The sequence below is a fragment of the Aedes albopictus genome, chromosome 1 (assembly GCF_035046485.1).
Source record: "Aedes albopictus strain Foshan chromosome 1, AalbF5, whole genome shotgun sequence".
Lineage (NCBI taxonomy): Eukaryota > Metazoa > Arthropoda > Insecta > Diptera > Culicidae > Aedes > Aedes albopictus.
Genome location: NC_085136.1, coordinates 179,569,149 through 179,571,741, shown reverse-complemented (window position 1 = coordinate 179,571,741; position 2,593 = coordinate 179,569,149). Strand labels below are relative to the sequence as shown.

Below are 2,593 nucleotides of genomic sequence, written 5' to 3'. Positions count from 1 at the left end.
ATGTCATCGAAAGCGCTCGCGACGAGCAACCTTTGGTGGAATGGATTGTTTTTCCTGTGCAGTGCAGCATATGAAGAAGTGGTTCCTACAGCTCTGGATGATGGAGAGGTTCCTGAACTGAAGCCGGCAGTATCTGTCAACGTAGCAGCTGTATACGAGGAGCTTCCGATATTGACAAAGTTTGAGTCATTTCGGAAGACACAAAGGATTATCGCCTACGTTTTAAGGTTCATCAACAACTGCCGTAAGATTGGTGAACGAAGCACTGCAACGACGCCCACGATTTCTGAACTGAAGGAGGCAAACAAGCGGATCATCCAAGCGAACCAGAGGAGCGAACTTCAGGATGAAATCGATCGCCTGCAAGCGGGGGAGTCATGCAAGAGAATCGGCAATCTGAACCCTTTCTTGGACGACGGGTTACTACGAGTTGGAGATAGAATTCGTCACAGCAAACTAGCATACGAGGTAAAGCATCAATGGATCGTTCCGGACAAGCACCCCGTAACGAGAAGACTCATCGCAGCGGTACATAGAGAAAACCTGCATGCTAGTCCGAGTAGCGTGATCACAGCCCTAAGAGAGCGCTACTGGATACTGAACGCCAGATCGACGGTACGAAAGGTGACGAGAAGTTGCATCACTTGCTTCAAATCAAGCCCGAAGCTTGCTGAGCAGTTCATGGGAGACTTGCCGTCGTGTCGCATCACCGCTGCACCTACGTTTTTGAAAGTTGGAGTAGACTTCGCTGGACCTATCTACATAAAGCAAACCGCCAGGAAAGCAGCTCCAGTGAAAGACTACATATGCGTATTTGTCTGTATGGTTTCGAAGGCAATGCACTTGGAAGTGGTGGAGAACCTATCCACTGAAGCGTTTTTGGCAGCACTACAAAGATTCGTATCCAGAAGAGGAGTACCCGAGGAAGTGTATAGCGACAACGGAACGAATTTTATCGGCGCGCGATCAGAGCTTCGTGAGTTGTACGAGCTCTTCAAGTCCGACCTAACCAACGGTAAGCTATCACAGTTCTGTCAAGTCAAGAAGATTAAGTGGACCACGAATCCCCCAAATACACCTCACTTTGGAGGGCTATGGGAGGCGGGCGTTAAAAGCGTGAAGTCTGTTCTGAAGAAAGTCTATCAGTCCGCCTCTTTGACAATAATGGAATTTGCGACCTTGCTGTGACAAATCGAGGCTATTCTAAACTCTAGACCTCTTTTTGCACATTCATCTGACCCCAATGACCCAACCGTTTTAACCCCTGGCCATTTAATGATCAATAGACCTTTAACTGCTACCCCTGAGCCAAGTCTTGATGACATTCCCCTCAACCGCCTGTCAAAATGGCAGCACATTCAGCTTCTTCGACAGCATTTTTGGCAACGCTGGTCGAAAGAATATTTGATAGAGCTTCAATGTCGTTCGAAGAGGACGAAGAAGCACGTCAATGTAGTCCCTAACATGATCGTCCTGTTGAAGGAAGATAACGTGCCACCTCAACAGTGGAAAATGGGTAGAATCGTCAAAACCTATCCAGGTCCCGATGATCTCACTCGTGTCGTCGACGTTCGTGTGGGCAACAGCGTTTTCAAGCGGCCAATCCACAAGTTGGCACCCCTGCCCATCCTCGAAGAAGAACCAATACGTTCAACACATCAGGACGAAGATTCCAAGGAGCCACCAGTGTCACTCTTTTCCCGGGTGGCAGCATGTTCAGTCCGCAACGCTGCGAACTGAAGAAGGAGCACGTATCGTTCACGTGAAGAAAGAGCAAGCAAACCGAGGTAGAAGCACGCAATCTTTGCTTGAAGGAAACCCCCCAAAAGGGAGCCAATTGCCACGCTGAGAAGGAGGAAAAAACCATCGTCGTCGTCGACGACGGCCGTCGAGGACGAGAGCAGAAGAAGCGCTACTTGGTGGCGCGAGCATCAGTATTATTACGCATCTCGTAGTGATCAGAAGCAACAGCATAGAAGTCAAGCCGGCGAGCCAAGCCCGGCAGAAGAAAAGTGTGGGCCGACGACGGCCGAAAGAAAAGTTATGTACATAGTGTAATTAGTAAATTAAAATGAACTAGAGCAAAAACCAGTGTGTGTGTGTCGTTTGTCTCTGAGCCGGAAATTCCCTTGGTCCGGCAGTCGCCTGCGTGTCCGGTTGAGTCCTTTTCAGGGCTAGAGTTATTTGGAGATAGTTTTCCCACCCTATGGAGTTTGTCGCTGGTCCGTCGGTCGCTGCATGGCAGTTTCCATACACCGAATCCACTTGGGAAATCGGTGAGACCGGCGGGCGCGCTGCAATCAAGGCAGCCTGGAGAAGAAAAGCAGTTTTACAGTCCACTGCAACACGCCGCAACAAGAACCTAAATCAGTTGACAGACTGAGAAATTAATTGAGATACATATCTCTAAAATATTCATACAATATTACTCCCAAATTCCATTTGTAAAATATATCGATAACGAAAGATTTAAATAACTCAGAGGCGTTCTATCAGGATATTTTTACTTTAATTTAGTGCTAAGAGAACCAAAATCGTACAAACATGCACACCTCACTTAAAACCACTCAATTAAAAAAATATATTGATTTGA

At 47.5% G+C, this 2,593-nt stretch overlaps 1 protein-coding gene across 1 annotated transcript; it reads left to right on the top strand.

Annotated features, from left to right (window-relative positions):
* Positions 1 to 1,188, top strand: LOC134290026 (uncharacterized). Its single transcript, XM_062856962.1, has one exon. It carries the CDS (start codon positions 1 to 3, stop codon positions 1,186 to 1,188), a length of 1,188 nt encoding a protein of 395 aa, XP_062712946.1.
* Positions 1,189 to 2,593: the final 1,405 nt, after the last annotated feature.

What these genes read in the sequence shown, in the direction of transcription:
- LOC134290026 (XM_062856962.1), top strand. Translation starts at nt 1, where the DNA reads ATGTCATCGAAAGCGCTCGCGACGAGCAACCTTTGGTGGAATGGATTG.